The sequence below is a fragment of the Balaenoptera musculus genome, chromosome 11 (genome assembly GCF_009873245.2).
Source record: "Balaenoptera musculus isolate JJ_BM4_2016_0621 chromosome 11, mBalMus1.pri.v3, whole genome shotgun sequence".
Taxonomy (NCBI): Eukaryota; Metazoa; Chordata; class Mammalia; order Artiodactyla; family Balaenopteridae; genus Balaenoptera; species Balaenoptera musculus.
The window spans coordinates 22,945,570-22,959,939 of NC_045795.1; the positions used below are offsets into that span (position 1 = coordinate 22,945,570).

General features: G+C 50.2%; 2 protein-coding genes across 9 annotated transcripts in view; one reads left to right on the forward strand and one right to left on the reverse strand.

Moving 5' to 3' along the window:
• GNL1 (G protein nucleolar 1 (putative)) overlaps positions 1 to 5,659 on the reverse strand; it is a 25,509-nt gene extending 19,850 nt beyond the window's left edge. For 3 of the 6 annotated variants that reach the window (XM_036868890.1, XM_036868892.1, XM_036868891.1), the window contains exons 1-8: positions 5,056 to 5,384; positions 4,474 to 4,639; positions 3,973 to 4,109; positions 3,656 to 3,807; positions 3,467 to 3,538; positions 2,277 to 2,484; positions 2,034 to 2,129; positions 1,431 to 1,625 (exon numbers count right to left, since the gene is read on the reverse strand). In XM_036868890.1, the coding sequence (XP_036724785.1) occupies positions 1,431 to 1,625; positions 2,034 to 2,129; positions 2,277 to 2,484; positions 3,467 to 3,538; positions 3,656 to 3,807; positions 3,973 to 4,109; positions 4,474 to 4,639; positions 5,056 to 5,128 (1,099 nt within the window). In that variant the 5' untranslated portion in view covers positions 5,129 to 5,384. Of the gene's footprint in view, positions 1 to 1,430; positions 1,626 to 2,033; positions 2,130 to 2,276; positions 2,485 to 3,466; positions 3,539 to 3,655; positions 3,808 to 3,972; positions 4,110 to 4,473; positions 4,640 to 5,055 lie in introns of all 6 variants that reach the window. The other 3 variants (XM_036868888.1, XM_036868893.1, XM_036868889.1) reach the window with 3 other exon arrangements.
• Positions 5,652 to 11,426, forward strand: PRR3 (proline rich 3). Of its 3 annotated transcripts, none has more exons than XM_036868917.1 (5): positions 5,652 to 5,773; positions 6,260 to 6,388; positions 7,114 to 7,176; positions 9,566 to 9,856; positions 10,141 to 11,426. In XM_036868917.1, the coding sequence occupies exons 2-5, from the start codon at positions 6,283 to 6,285 to the stop codon at positions 10,245 to 10,247; spliced, it is 567 nt and encodes a 188-aa protein (XP_036724812.1). In that variant the 5' UTR covers positions 5,652 to 5,773; positions 6,260 to 6,282; the 3' UTR covers positions 10,248 to 11,426. The 3 variants fall into 3 exon arrangements, with proteins under 3 accessions (XP_036724812.1, XP_036724810.1, XP_036724811.1); XM_036868915.1 differs by having other exon boundaries at positions 5,656 to 5,773; positions 6,142 to 6,388; XM_036868916.1 differs by lacking the exon at positions 7,114 to 7,176 and having other exon boundaries at positions 5,656 to 5,773; positions 6,142 to 6,388.
• Positions 11,427 to 14,370: the final 2,944 nt, after the last annotated feature.

The following is a 14,370-nucleotide window of genomic DNA, read 5'->3' on the forward strand; positions in this document are numbered from 1 at the left end:
TGCGAGCCACAACTATTGAGCCTGTGCGCCACAACTACTGAAGCCCGCGCACCTAGAACCTGTGCCCCGCAACAAGAGAAGCCACCACAACGAGAAGCCCGCGCCCCGCAACAAAGAGTAGCCCCCGCTCACCTTGACTAGAGAAAGCCCACGCGCAGCAACGAAGACCCAACGCAGCCAAAAATAAATAAATAGATAAGTAAAAATTTAAAATATAAATAAATAAATAAATAAAATGGCATAGTACAGTCGGCCCTCCGTATCCACAGGTTCCTCGATTGTATCTCCTCTCAAAAGGGGGTGGGGGGATAAGACTCTCCTTTGACAACCCCCGCCAGCCTCATTCCTCTCTCCTCTTTAAAAGAGTTTTACTGTAAAGTGCCACAACTAGAGAGAGAAAACCCGCACGCCACAACTAGAGAGAAGCTCACGCACCACAATGAGAGATCCCGCATGCCGCACCTAAGACCCAACGCAATGAAAAATTAAAAAAAATTTTTTAAATAATAAATAATAAAATATTTTTAAAAATAGGGAATATTCTCCTTAAAGAGTTAAGACCCAGAAAGAAACTGACACTTCTAAGCTACTACTATAATTTAATGATCATTCTATGATGGACTAATTACTACAACTAAAAAAGTTAATATGTAAATCATATAACCGTGCCTGGTTCACAGCAAGCATCACATAGATGTTAATTTTTAACAATTATTATTATTACTATTATCACTATCTGTCAGGCTTTGTTAGGCTCTCTCTACACTATTCCCTCCATTCCTCTCATCCATTCTTTTTTTTTTTAATATAAATTTATTTATTTATTTATTTTTATTTTGGCTGCATTGGGTCTTCGTTGCTGTGTGCGGGCTCTCTCTAGTTGTGGCGAGCGGGGGCTACTCTTCGTTGCGGTGCGCGGGCTTTTCATTGCGGTGGCTTCTCTTGTTGCGGAGCACGGGCTCTAGGCGCCGCGGGCTTCAGTAGTTGTGGCACGTGGGCTCAGGAGTTGTGGCTTGCGGGCTCTAGAGCACAGGTTCAGTAGTTGTGGCGCACTGGCTTAGTTGCTCCGCGGCATGTGGGATCTTTCTGGATCAGAGCTCGAACCTGTGTCCCCTGCATTGGCAGGCGGATTCTCAACCACTGCGCCACCAGGGAAGTCCTCATCCATTCTTTATATTGAGCATCATTGTCCTCATTTTTCAAATCAAAGTCACTAAGACTGACAGTGGGTAAATAACTTGCTTGAGATCAATACGCTGAGAAGCAGAATTTAACTCAGGCGTGCCGTGATCCTTCCACGACAGCAGACAGCCTCCTCTGCCCTCAGAGACCCTGGAGCCTAATGGGACCTCACCACCTTCCCTCAATTCCAAATATTGAAACCCTGTGCCTCCTAGGAGGCCGCCATGCGTGGGCCGCCGCTTCCTTACCCACACAGCCGATGGTCACCACCCCATCCTTGTAGTGCTCCCGTGTGGGGCCTGCTGGCTCCATCGCTGAGTCAGTCTGCTGCTCCACCAGGACGGCTGGCCCATCCTCCTCTTCCTCCTCCTCCCCGGAGCCATTACCCCAGGTGGCTCCAGCCACATCCCGGGCAATCTTCTCCCGCCAGCTGCTCAGGTCCACTGCGCAGGGAAGGAAAGAAGAAGAAGGTTCTCCCCAGGGCCACTGTATACGATGGCGCAGACCATGCACTGCACAGCTGGTGTAAGTGGCGCCCTCTGGATTGGGTAGGGCCAAGCTGCGCAACAGCGACTCGCCCCAGCCTTCACTTGACTCCACCCCGGAATCAGGTGCATTTCTGAGTTTCTGAAAAGCACTGGCAACACTGAAGGCAGCAAAGCACTCAGGCTCCTGCCTCCCTGCTGCCTCTCTTGTCCCACCAAGTCAGGCTGCTCCCTCTCCCACCCCACCCCATGGCCTCTCACCTGAGTCCATAATAGAGGGACTGACTTTGGGAAAGGTGAGCAAAATGACTTGGGGCTTTGGGTCCCCCCACGGCCTCCCACAGCTCCCCTCTAAGGGGCACATACCTTTCCCCGCAGTGATAGCTTCACAGGCTCTCAGCAGCTGCTCCGGCCCCAGAGCCCGAGTCCATCCTCTCCCCCGCCTCCGACTCTTCTTCAAGACTGAGATCAGAGGGCACAAAAGCGTGAGCACACCCCATGGGGCCTATGTACCCCCTCTCTCCCACCACCCTCAGGCCCTAGATCAGGTCCCCCTTTGTCCCTTGCCACCCCACCTCTCCCACGCTGCCCTCCTCATTGCCCACTCACCACTGCTAGGGTCCTGTGGGGTGCGGGGATCCCGAGGAAAAGAGGTGAAAAGAACAATGTGGAGCTGGGGATAGTGTTGATGGAAATAATGCTTCCAGGCAACCACGAGAGCTGGCGGGGCCAGATCCACCTTGTTCAGGACCAGCACCAGGGCCAGCCCTAGCTCTCCAGTCACGTACTCATAAAGTGCTGGTGGGAAATTCACAACCTGGAACAGGGATGGTAAGAGGAGGGAGTGATGCGAGGTCAACCCAGAGTTCTCTGCCTCCAGCTCCCCACACAGCAGGCACAGCTTGGAGACAAGACCCTGGTGGAAGCAGATTCTGGGACAACAAGGATAAATCAGCCAAACTGAACTAGGAAGACAAAGCAGGCGTAAGTAACACCTATGTGTTTGTCTCTGGGGGGCTTCCTGTAAGGCCTGATTAGGAATGGAAATGAGCTAAAAAGAAGACAAGGAAACAGAGACCCCCAACACAACTGGGCTAAAGGCTGGGATCACTCACAGGGCTGGGAGTTGGGATAGAAATTAATATCTATTTTCACATGTATGCAACTGTCTACATGTGTACACAAACGTGTGTGTGCACGCACACGTGTGCATGTTTGTGTTGAGCACGTGTAGCCGCATAAGTAAGCATGTGAATGCACATGTATGTCTGTGAGTACGTAGGAGTGCGTGTGTACATGTTAAGGACCTCCAACCTAAAGGTCCGCACAGACTCCAGACCTCCCTTTCTCCCACTGGAGGACAACAGTGAAGTGGCACAGCCAGGTCACACAAGGGGCTGCCTAGCAGCAGAATCTAGAGCCTTAACCACTACCCTAGCATCCCAGGTGAGAACGAGTTCTGTAGTAACCGATATGGCAGGGAAGCCCCCTTCACAGAATCCCCTGGAGCTCCACACTGGGACTTTCTATTTAGCCCTAGTGGGCTAGGAAACAGGATGTGTATGCAGTTTTCCATCAAAGAAATAAAGGAGAGGAGAGGCAGTTGGCCAGGGGAGGAGTGACAGGCTCTGACGCTGGTGAATAAAGACTGAGTTCCTGACTGCAGACATCAGGATGGGGTAGAGGAGACTGGAAAAGAAGAGGTTACCTCTCTGACTCCCAACTCCTGCCTCTGCCCTTTACCCGGCAAGAATCTTCCCCCCTCCTGCCCCTTACCCACCCTCATCCCCAGGACTCACTGGATGTCGGATATCAGTAATTAGCAGAACAATGTCAGACATCTCTAATACTCGCCACAGCTGCCTCCACGTCTGAAAAGACAAGGTCAGTGGAAGAGAACCTGAGCCCAGAGTCGTTCTCCTGCATGACCCCAGACCAATTTGACCACGGGTGACTATGCCCCACTCCTGTCCCCACTCTAGTCTCACCTCCAGATTGTGCTCAAAGTAGCTGAGTTTCTCAGAGGTGTAAGCCCCATAAATCTTCCCAAGATACTCCTGGAAGCTCCGTTCCTCCTGGCTCATCAGTTGCTCTTTGGACATCTCATAGCTCCAAGGAGGACGTCGGGGAAAGTCCAGGACTGAGAAATCAAGAAAAAATCCAAATAAGTCTGAGGATAGTTTCAGGACTCAAGGGTGCATCCATCCCAGACCCCTTCTTCCTCCCGGTCAGCTCTTACTCTTCCAAACTCCTTTCCCCAGCCCACTGCCTGCCCCAAGCAACCAGGCGTTGAGCTCTCACTCACCGGAGCCGGGCTGATAGACCTCCCAGATGTCCAACACCAGCAGCTCAGCACTGATGGGCTGTAGCACTTGCTCCCGGGCTGCTCTCTTTCTCCTCTCCACCTCCTCGCGGCTGTCTCGTTCAAAATGCAGCCGGTATCTACAGGACAGGGACCACGCCATCCATCACAATCCTTGGCCACGAATTCCCCTCTTGGGCAGGCAACTTCGCAAAGCTTTCACTCCAGAGTTCAAGTTTCCCCTCTGAGTCGGCCCTCTCCCAAATCTCTTTCACGCAACAGCAGGCCTTCCCCTAAGTTTCGCCCTTCTGAAAGCCAAACTCTCTCCAGCCCCTCCAGAAGGGAAGATTGTGGACCGCTCCGGTGACCCAGCGGCCCGCGGAGAACCGTGGCAACCCAGCCCCACCAGTTTCAAGCCTCCCCCAGCCGCAGCAGGTTTCCCCCAACGCTCTGACTTCCGGGTAGGCGGGGAAGCCCGGGCCAGAGCCCCCTGTCCACTCTCACCGATTTGGGTCATAGCCTCGTGAGCCCAGCGCCTGGGAAGGCTGCTGGTTGAGCCTGCGGATGTGATGGGTCACAGACTCCCCGTCCGAGGTGTCGGTCTGCTCCTCCCGCCGCTCCCGGCTCCCGCTGCGGCTGTTGGAACTGGATCGCAGCCCATCTTGAAGCCCTGCGGGGAGGAGCCGGTGACGCCAGGGCTGGCCAGCTCTCCCGGGCCAGAAGACCCCAACCCGGTCGGCCTGGCTCCTCCCCACACCACCCCAGTCTTTTGAGGCCGGGCCCTCCCACCTACTCTGCTCAGGACCCTCCCGGATGTGCGTGGGGGGAGGCACTCCTCCTCCAGGGATCTACTGGGATGACGCCCCGTTGGAGCTGGAGGGATTCCCCTCCCCCAACTCTCCATCCTTCCCCACCCCTTCCAGATGTAGGGGGCTGGGGTGAGGGAATCCCCTCCGCGGTCGCCCACGCGCGTCGGCGCGCGGCCGCCACCCCCTCTCACGCCTCCCAGAGGTGAGGCGGGCACACCCCTCCTCCCAGATGTGCGGGAGTCCGAGCCCCGCCCCCTCCTCTGGCTCCCGCACTGACCTCGCTTCCGCTCCCGCTTGTCCTGCAACTGCTTCTTCTTCTGCTTCACGCTGAAAGGCTTCTTCCTCGGCATGGCCCGGACCAGTCACCTGGCCCGCCCTTCGCCGAGCTCCCGCCGCCTCAACTGACTCCCCCCGGGCCAGCCCCCGCCGCAAGGGCCCGGGACACTGGAGGGGGCGGGACTGGAAGGTGACGTCAGCGGGCGGGCCAGGCCGATGCTCCCAGGCGGCCCGGGTGGAAGGCAACCAGGGGGAAATACAGTCACTTCCCACTGGGAGCGAGGCGAGAGGATGATGCGGGGTGGGCTACCCGCACGTGAGAGCCAGTGGAGCTGAGAAGGCGCAGCGGCGGCGAGGAAGGAGGCGCGCGTGGGAGGGTCGGGCTAACTTCGTCACGGACGCTACCAAATCGCGTTTGGAGGAGGGGGGACGCGTGTCATCACTACCTTGCGAGCCGGGGAGAAGCTACCACTCACCTGGAGGGGGCGGTGGAGCGGAGGGCGGGTCCTACCACCTGTGGGATAAAGGGGCGTGGACGAGCAGAAGCTACCAATCCTCCGGCTGGACCTTAGAGGAAAGTCGCGACTGTGCGTCCCGGGAAGGAAGCCAAGTTGATGGGCTACACTGGGGACAGGGTGAGAGGTCTTGAGGGGCGAGTGGTGGTCTGGAGAGCCCTGGGCACCGCCCTGCTGGGACCCAAATTCCTCGTGGGAACGATGGTAAGCAGCAGGTTTACAGATCCTAAGTGCAAGCGCGCGGCCGAGGAGGGAAACCCAGGTGGAACAAGGATTTTTGGAGGGAGGTCATAGGGCACGAAGTTGTGCCTGCAGCTGTTACCATAGAAACCGGGGACCGGATGTGGCGATCTTAGGGTGCGACAGCCGTCTTTTCTCAGGCCTTCTGGCCAGAGCCTGTCGACTCTATGGCACACTATGAGGAGCCGGCTGTAGGGTTTTCTAAGCGAGGGGAGGAGCGAGCAACTTTTTCCAAAGCTTTTATAGAAACGCAGCAAAGGAAAGGTTTGAGATTGCTGCCATGCCTGGCAGAGACTGAGGGAGGCGGCTGATCTGAGAACAGCCACCCAAAGTTTCCCCGCAGCCTTCCGGAAGTGAAATGGCGGGAGCCTCAGCCTCACTGTCCACTGCCCCCCCGGAAGCGGAAACAGAATCTCAGCGTGCCCCTTCCTCACTGCCCTCCAAATCCAGCTGCAGCCATTGCCGCAACCACGATGCCGAAACGAAAGAAGCAGAATCAGCAGCAGCAGCAGCCGCAGCAGCAGCCCCCACTGCCAGAGCGGGAAGAGACTGGAGATGAGGAGGATGGGAGTCCCATCGGTGAGGAGCCCGGGAGTTGTGTGCACATGCCTGTCAGCCGGCCGAGGCGAGGGGTTGGGGGCTGAAAAGGTGCGGGGGAGGGGGCTCCAACGGAAGGAGGAAGGGCGCACGCGCTGGGGCTGGGGCTGGGGCTGGGGCTGGGGGAGGCCTGGCTGGGATGGAACACTAAATGAGTTCTCTTACTTGAACCCTCAACTTCAAACCAGCCACTAAACCTTTCTAAAGAAGGCAGGGGAGAAGATAAAGAGCTTGTGTGCGCAGCCGCAAAACGACAGGGGAGAGGGGCCCTAGAGAGGTTGTAGGTTGCGATGACTGGGATGACAATTTGTGACCAGACGTTCACGGGGAAGGTGGAAGTGCAGACTTCTGTAAACTACTCGGAGGTGGGGTGTGGGGGAGAGCTATCTGACTGGCCAGCAGTGAAAGAGAGGAGTTGGATTACCTCTGGAATCACTTGGGATCTTTTGGGTAGCAACAATGTAAGGGAAAGAGAAAGTTTGTAGGTATCCTTCCCTCATTATCCCCCTTGACTTGGCTGAGTCTCCACTTTGCAAATCCTGAAAACGCTTTGGAAATAGATGGGGTGAGAACTCATAACACTGCTGAGAACATACCTGGCTTTGCTGGTTAGATTAAGAAATGAATAATAGAAGAAAAACATATAAGAACAGGATCATCAGTTTTTTAGTTCATTCTGATGACCGTGTTTTCATGTCTGCTCTTAGGACCACCCAGCCTTCTGGGCCCTCCCCCCATGGCCAATGGAAAGCCTGGTGACCCCAAGTCAGGTGAGGAGGAAGGGGCCCTGATCCTTTGATTAGGTCCTGAGAAGGCAGCAAGGGAGGGACTAAAACCCAGAAAGGACTTAAAATTAAAAGATCAGGAATTTTGTACTTAAATGAATGGAGAGATGTGTATTGACAGCCTGGAAAAACTCAATGTTGTAAAAATGTCATTTCTTCCCAAACTGACCTATAGATTCAGTGCACTCCCAATTACAATCCCTACAGTGTTTTTGTAGAAATAAACATTCTACATTATTGTATGGAAATGCAGAGGATCAGGGTGAGAGACTGCAAAGATAATCTTGAAGTGGAAGGGCTTACTCTGAATATCAGGACTTATTGTAAACCTGTAGTAGTTGTAACAGTGTGGTATTGGCCCAACAATAGACATATAAATCAACAGAACAGCATAAAGAGTCCAATAACAGGCCCACACATATGTGGCCATTTCATTGTTGATGAAGATGGAACTGAAATAGTGGTCTTTTCAGTAAATGATGCTGAATTAATTGGATATTCATGGGTAAAGAAATAATTCTAGAAAACAAATGTATTTCATGGGCTTAAAGTAGATGAGAGCTTTTAAACAGACAAGAAACACACACACTAACCATAAAGGAAAGATAAACTGAACTATGTTAGAAAATATGAACTTCTGTTAATCAAATCACACCATTAAGAAGTTAATAGGAAGCCACAGAGTAGAAGATACTTGCAACAAATATAACCAATAAAGAGCTCATATCTTGAATATATAAAAACTCTCTGACAACCTGTTAGAAAAATGGGCAAAAGACCAGAACAGCCACCTGATAAAAACCGATCTCTAAATAGCCAAAAACATGAATAAGAACTCAACATCAGTAGTCATCAAATAAATGCAAGATAAAAACACATAAGTTTGAAACTGAGCCCTTTGTGTACTGTTGGTGGGATTGTAAAGTGGTGCAACCACTATGGAAAACATTATGGAGATTCCTCAAAAAATTAAAAATAGAACTACTGTATGATCCAGCAATTCCACTTCTGGGTATTTACCCAAAAGAATGGAAAGCAGGATCTTGAAGAGGGATTTGCACACCCATGTTCATAGCAGCACTGTCCACAGTAGACAAGAGATGGAGCCACCCAAATGTCTGTTGATGGATGAATGGATAAACAAAATGTGGTATAATCATATAATGAAATATGATCCAGCCCCCAAAAGGAAGAAAATCCTGTAACATGCTACAGCACGGATGAACCTTGAGACCATGCTAAATGAAATGAGCCAGTCACAAAAAAAACTGCTCTATGTTTCCACTGATCTGAGGTATCTAAAGTAGTTAAATTCATAGAAACAGAAATTAGAATGGTTGTTGCCAGGAGCTGGGTGGAGGAGGGGGAAAAGAGAGTTGTTGAGTAGCTATAAACTTTCAGTTTTGCAAGATGAAAAATTTCTGGAGATCTGTTTCCAACAAGATGAATTTACTTAACACTACAGAGATGTACACTTAGAGGTAGTTAAGATGGCAAATTTTTTGTTAAATGTTTTAACCACAATTTCAAAACAAAACACTGCTTTTCACACTCACCAGAATGGCAAAAATGAAAAAGATCTATATTACCAAGTGTTGTCAAGGAACAACAGGTTGTCTATGGAACAGCTGCTGGTGGGAGTGTGAGTTGGTACAACCACTTTGGAAAAAAAAAAGTTTGACTTCCTTAAACTTGAGTATACATACACTTGAGGACCCAGTAATACGTCTGCTACGTATACACTCAACAGAAATGAATCCATGTGTGTACCGAAGACATGTATAAAAATGTTCATAGCAGCATTTTTCGTTATAGCCCCACACTGGAATCCACCACAGTAGAATGGCTAAATAAGTTGTTGTATGTGCATGCAATGGGATACTACACTGCAATGAAAATGAAGGAACTCCTGCTACAGGCAACCTGGATGAATCTCATAAACATGATGTTGAGCGAAAGGATCCAGACACAAAAGAATGCAGACTGTATGATTTCATTTATGCAAAGTTCAAAAACAGGCTAAAACTAACCTATGATGCTAGAAGTCAGGATAGTTGTTACTTTTGGGGAGTAGGGTGGGATAGTGGGGGAGGAGGGGCACAAGGGGGCGGGGCTTCTGAAGTGCTAAAAAGGCTCTATCCTTTCTCTAGCCTGTGTTAGTGGAAACACAGGTGTGTTTACTTTGGTGATGATTGAGTTGTGCACTTAAAATTGTGTATTTTTTGGTATGTATATTGTACTTCAATAAAAAAGTTTTTAAAAAATCAGGGCTTCATTATCTGGATTAAGCTGGCCATTGATCACCTTTCCATGTTTCTCTCTCTCTTGCTCTCTCTCTCCCTCTCTCCCTCTCCCTCTCTCTCTCTCTCTTCAGCTCTTCACAGAGGTCCTCCGGGATCAAGGGGACCAATGATCCCACCACTGCTGAGTCTCCCACCTCCTCCCCGGGGCAGAGGCCCAATTCGGGGAGGCCTAGGCCCCAGGTCTGGCCCATATGGTCGTGGTTGGTGGGGGGTCAATGCTGAGCCTCCTTTTCCTGGACCAGGCCATGGGGGTCCCTCCAGGGGAGGCTTTCACAAAGAGCAGAGAAATCCTCGAAGGCTCAAAAGCTGGTCTCTTATCAAGAATACCTGCCCACCCAAGGATGGACCCCAGGTTATGGAAGGTGAGGTCCATTTTTTTATGCCTGCACACATTGAACACCCATCACTCCCAAAGTGACCTCATGTCCAGAATGCCCATGGCTCTTCTTCTTTGGGCTGTCCTTTGTCCTTTTGAAGTAGGAGTAGCCCTGAATGTTTTTTCTCCCAGGAGAAGGACTACCATTCCATCATATCTGGAAATGGTAGTGAGTAGGAAATCTGACTGCCTTCTCTATCTCTGCTTTTTGTTACATTTGTTTTCTTTCTTACTCACATTTTAAACTGCCCGGTTTTCGCTTGTTCACAGACAAATCTGACCGCCCCGTCTGCCGACACTTTGCCAAAAAGGGCCACTGTCGATATGAGGACCTCTGTGCCTTCTACCACCCTGGCGTAAATGGACCTCCTCTGTGAGACTGTGCCTTCCCATCCAGACTGGAAGGAGCCCTCTGACTTGGCTGCCATATACTTCCCTGTGGCCCTGTGATGGCTACCGAGAGGCCGTTCACCTGCCGCCCTCAGTCAGTGATGCCCAGCTCCATCGCCACCTCCCCCACTCGGGGTCCAGAGCTGTGTTCCGTGACTGGTGCACGGTGTGCACTCTTCCTTCTGATGCAGCCTCCAGAGACTCGTCTCCGGGACCCCATCTTTGCTCCATTCAACTGCCTCCTGGATCCTCTTCCCCCTCGCCAGCTGACTGCAGAACAGGAAACCTCTTTGGTGCTGTTTCTTGTGCATCTGTCCACCCAGCCCCGGGTAGCGCCCTGGATTCCTGAGAGCCCTGGAGCAGTTTCCTACCATTCCTTTCTCGCTGCTTGTTTTAAGTCCTTTTTATGTGACACCCCCTTCCCCCAGTGTTGTCAGCTGCTCTGTGACACTCACCAGCTTGTCTGACCCGGGGTCAAGTTGGGATGACTGGTGCAGAGTCACTCCTGAGAGGCCACGTTCCCTGCTTTTGGATTTTGTAGTTTCTGCGTCAGTAGCATGATCTCCACCGCTATGGTCTGTGATCACTGTGCTTTGTGAGACTGTGCATCCCCTCATAGCCTTTCTCAGTGTCCATGGCATTTTTGTGACTTCCCAACGCTAGAGTGAGTTTTTCTGCCAAAATGTGTGGGGCCGTTGGTGCCCTCTAGACTTTCCCCACCTCCCGACGTGGGAGAACTGTGAAACTTCCACAAGGCTGCCTGCCTGGTCCTCCCCATTCTCCCGGTATCGGTTTCTCTGGGTTTGACACAGGCCCGAGAGACGTCCTCTACCCTATCTCCTCTCCAGCCCGTTTTAGTTAGACTATGTCATTGTGAGGCCACCAGCCCTTTCGTTTGAATTCTGTGAATCTCCACCTGGTCTACCTGTGGGTGGAACTTGGACAGTACTGTCGCCCTCTTCCAACCTTCTTCCCCTGCATCCCTGGCACTGGTTGTTTTCTGTGAAAACGGCAGTGAACAGGTTCAGTTTTGAACTGGCCCTGGGGAAATGGGTCAGGAGTTGTGTGGGCAAGAGGAAGGGATGAGAGCCGTTGGAGAACTGAGAATGAATTTTTTTTTCTTTCTAACATGTTTTTATATTAGTAATAAATGCAGCGGAAACAAGCATTTTCTTTAATCCCTGTGTTCCAGTCATCTCCGGAGGTGCAGGTGAGGCTGTTCTTGTTGGAGTCAGTTTATTCTTCATTTAGTTCATACGCAGTGTTGCTAGAAGTTTCTTCCAGTCTGAGGAAACCGGTGGCGTCCCATTAACCTATGGGAATCAACCCGACCAGGTTGCATTTTGTTCAAGGGTAAAGTTTTGTTGAGAGAAAGGAAAGGCCGGGTATCCATGGAGTAATTTTTAAACATTTTACCTGCATTTATGGTTTGAGGTTTATGGAGTGGTAATGACAAAGCAGTCTTTCAACAAATATCTGTAGCGTGCGTGTGGGCCAGGCAATGTACTAGACGCTAGAGAAAATGGAGAGCCGAAATCAATGAATTTACAAGAGGAGACACGTTAGTGAAAAAGTCACCAGTATGCGTGAAGTACCTGTCGGAAGTGCTATGAAAAAGCGAGACGGGGACTTCCCTGGTGGCACAGTGGTTAAGAATCCGCCTGCCAATGCAGGGGACACGGGTTCGAGCTCTGGTCCGTGAAGATCCCATACGCTGCAGAGCAACTAAGCCTGTGCGCCACAAATACTGAGCCTGCACTCTAGAGCCCGCGAGCCACAACTACTGAGCCCGCGTGCCACAACTAGTGAGCCTGCGCGCCTAGAGCCTGTGCTCTGAAACGAGGAGCCACCACAGTGAGAAGCCCCAGCTCGCGGCAACTAGAGAAAGCCCGCGCGCAGCAACAAAGACCCAATGCAGCGAAAGATAAATAAATAAAAAATAAATACATTTATATTAAAAAAAAAAAAAGCGAGGCATGGTGGGGAAGCATGTAATAAACGGAGTCTGGGGAGATGGCAGGTGAGACAAGCTCTGAGCACAAGCAGGAGGTGAGGTGGGAGAGCAGAGTCCAGGCAAAGGTGTTGCTAAGAGGAGATGGGGAGAATGAGAGGCGAGGAGAAGGAGAAGGAGCTAGACCACTCGGTGGTGGTATAGACTTGGGTAGCAGAGTGGAAGAAACGTGAACATTTGGAAATAAAGAGACCAAAATGAAAGTATTTTAGGCTTCCCAGGGTCGGGTCATTCTGGCTCGCATAACCAAATGCTGTTTGAAAAGGTATTAGAAGAAAACAGGCAGAATGCCACTAATTTGCTTTTGGAATGGTTGCATCTGAGCTGCCTTTTAAGACATCCAATGAGAGATATAAAGTAAGTAGTTGGATATACAGATTTGGTACTCAGATTAAAACTAGAGACATAAATCTGAGTTACCTGCATATAGGTAGTGGTTGAAGCTATGAGCGTGGATACATTCATTCACTCTAAATATTAAGCACCTATTATGGCCCAGTTATGAGTTTTAAGTTCAGTTGTAACAAACCAAAATTAGTCTTAAAGCAAGATAGAAGTTTATTTCTCTCACAAGTCAAGAAGTAGTACAAGGCATGTGTGACAATCATGCCACCACAAGGTCCTCAGGCATTCAGAACCCCTGCTCCCCCCAGCTCTCAGCTCCATGATTCTTGGGGCCAGACCCTCCTATTCACAGTCTGCAGTGAAACTCTAGCTCACTTATCCATGCTCCAAGCCTCAGGACAGAGGAAGGGCAGAGGAAATTACCTCCAAGCTAACACACCCTCTTTAACTTACACATCACTGGCCATAACTTGGCCAATCCTTGGCCCCAGTAAGGCTTGAAAAGTACTCTTTATTCAGGCAGCCATGTACTAAGCAAACTCTTGGCCCTTCAGCAGGTAAAAACATTAGAGGAGGATGAACATCCTCTACCAGTGCCTCCCTGCTAGAATTTGGACATGAAATAGAGAATAAGACAGTAAAAGTGTCAGTGCCCTCCAACCAAAGACCACACAGGAACCACCTCTAGTTAAACAAAGTTGGGTTTATCACCTGCAGAGATCTCACTAAGAGACGGTTAGGAGTGACAGGATTAGGGTTTGTGTTAGGTGATTTGGGGGAAGATTCAAGGAAGTGGGGAATCTAGATTGAGTGCTCCCAGGAAGTGGGAGCAATTCTATGATTTCACATTTTAATAGTCATCCCTCGGTATCTATGGGGAATTGGTTCCAGGACCCCCTCATGTGCCAAAATCCAAGGATGCTCAAGTCCCTTGTATAAGATGGCATAATATCTGCGTATAACCTGCACACATCCCCTCCTATACTTTGTCATCTCTAGATGACTTATAATACTGAATACAATGTAAATGCCATGTAAATAGTTATAAATACAATGTAAATGCTATGTAAGTAGTAGCTGGTATGCAGCAAACTTAGATTTGCTTTTTGGAATTTCCTGGAATTTCTTTTTTCCCCTAATATTTTGATCCTAGGTTGGTTGAATCCGAATATGTGGAACCCACAGATAACGGAGTCTCCTCTGGGGGGGAGAAATGAAACATGGCTGAAGCTGTAATTGGCAAAAAAGCAGCCACTACTCATTTTAGCTGAGAGGGACCTGTTTAGAATTTATGGTTTGCATAGTAACCTTGTTTTTGTCTGCACTTACACAAGATTATAGACTCTGTCTTACTTCCTCACAGTCACAGATTGGCCTTGTCTGGCATGGGTGTTCTGAGGTTATGTTCAATGTGAGAGCACTATGGCCTAGATGTGAGGGCCAGCCCAGCTCTTAAAAACACCAAGGCCGGACTTCCCTGGTGGCGCAGCAGTTAAGAATCCACCTGCCAATGCAGGGGACACAGGTTCGATCCCTGATCCGGTAAGATCCCACATGCCGCGGAGCAACTAAGCCCGTGCGCCACAACTACTGAGCCCGTGCGCCTAGAGCCCACATGCTCTGCAACAAGAGAAGCCACTGCAATGAGACGCCCGCACACCGAAACGACGACCCAACACAGCCAAAAGTAAAAACAAACAAATAAATACATTTACTAAAAAAAAAGTCAGGAAGTTCCAATGAATCCAAGAGTC